The 1,799-nt window shown below is 37.6% G+C and overlaps 1 protein-coding gene across 1 annotated transcript in view; it reads left to right on the top strand.

Moving 5' to 3' along the window:
* The window catches only part of Ppat (phosphoribosyl pyrophosphate amidotransferase), a 44,356-nt gene that overhangs the window by 36,622 nt on the left and 5,935 nt on the right, over window positions 1-1,799 (top strand). The window contains exons 6-7 of the mRNA XM_012513852.2: window positions 554-705; window positions 1,421-1,548. Of these exons, the coding sequence (XP_012369306.1) occupies window positions 554-705; window positions 1,421-1,548 (280 nt within the window). The remainder of the gene's footprint in view (window positions 1-553; window positions 706-1,420; window positions 1,549-1,799) is intronic.

Raw genomic sequence — 1,799 nt, 5'->3', positions numbered from 1 at the left:
ATTACCCTTTACCTTTTTAACGTTCAATAAAATACAGGGCCCCTAATTCTAAAACTCTAAATTAGGACTTAGGGCATGATGGTGAATCTTTTAGAGACACATGCCCAAATTGCAACCCAAACCACTTATTTCTTCCAAAGCGACAACACTGCAGTTAACCCTGAGTACTGAGGTTTTAGTTTACAAAAACCAATGTATACACTGACATCTTTTGTCTTGAAAGAAAAACAAATGACAAGTGTACCATCAGTTCCACTAACGTTGACTTAGCCAAAAGGTTTATAGAAACAACTGGTAAAAGGCATATTACTTTCTTTTTGACATTTAAGCCATCGCTAGACTTAATATTAAAATAATACATTTTTTCCTTTATAAGGGAGAAACTACTCTGCTTTATAATTGATGTTTGTTTATTTATGCATTTATGCATTTATGTACTGGGGATTGAACTCAGGAACCTGCATTTGCCTGCAGACACTTACTCTACTGAGCGATCTCCCCAGCCCCTATAATTGGTGTTTATTGAAAATCTTCTTTAACATTGTTTCCCAAGATACTACCGTGAAATCTTACCTGGGGAAATTGTGGAAATATCTAGACATGGTGTCCGAACTCTTGATACCATATCAAGGTCTGAAGGAAACTCAGTGGCTTTTTGTATCTTTGAATATGTATATTTTGCAAGACCAGATAGTATGTTTGAAGGTAAGCAGTTTTTTCCTGCTATTCATAGAAATTTTCCATTAATCTCACTGAAACATGGCAGTTCTTGGCCCAGAGGTTTATTTGGCTCTTTGAAAGTGTGTGATTATGCAAAGTCTGCAAAAATAATGCAGACATCAGGAAAAGAAAAACTTGGATAAATACTAAATATTAGTACAGTAAACTTACTGAGATATCATGAGATTAATATAAGTTACCTTTGGCCTTTACAATTGCAAGGGTTCCTCAAAGTGGTGGCCATTAGCTTCTACATTTATTAATATAGTAAGCTGCTGTAGTCTGTATATTTTCATTTAATTTGGCAAACTCTGTATGTTGTGGATATATTTTTGCAGTATTGAGCTATACCCCAGCTCTTTCATATTTTTAATTTTGAGACAGAGTTTTGCTAAATTACTTAGTTGCCCAGATTGGGCTTGAATTTATGAGTCTCCTGCCTGAGCCTCCCAGAATGCTGGCTAGATACCACACCTGGCTAGACTTCTTTTTTTTTTAAGTAGTAACAATTATAATTTTGAGGTATATGAAGTTCAGATTTTAAAAATACTGCATGGTTAAATTCCCAGTTGCTGTATTTCCACTTCATTGTTTTTCTTCTCATGCTCCCACCTGTAGAGTTCTAGCACTGACTTTTTAGACCTGCAGTATTATATTATGCTAAATAAAAATGATCTGTTTCTGTTTCCAAATATACCAGACCAAATGGTTTACACAGTAAGGTATCGCTGTGGTCGGCAGCTGGCCATCGAAGCACCTGTGGATGCAGATTTGGTTAGCACTGTTCCAGAGTCTGCTACACCTGCTGCTCTTGGTTATGCAAAGAAGGTATTTTCTCTTCATTATAAATTGCTGTCCTAGCAGTGGAATAAGAATTTGTGGCCTATAAACAGAAAGTACTAGAATTGGCCAGGTTAATATAAATTCCAAGGGGCTGGTGAGATGGCTCAGTGGTCTAAAGTACCTACTTAGAACAAGCTTAGCACAGGGACCGCGGTTCAATCCCCCAGCACCACATGCCAGCCAGCCCCGCCCCCTGGTGGGCTGAGCTGGCCACACACAAACACACACATAAATAA

This window comes from Octodon degus, unplaced genomic scaffold, assembly GCF_000260255.1.
Source record: "Octodon degus isolate 3935 unplaced genomic scaffold, OctDeg1.0 scaffold00019, whole genome shotgun sequence".
Classification (NCBI taxonomy): Eukaryota; Metazoa; Chordata; class Mammalia; order Rodentia; family Octodontidae; genus Octodon; species Octodon degus.
The sequence above is the reverse complement of the archived record's forward strand: the minus strand, read 5'-3'. Positions and strand labels throughout refer to the sequence as shown.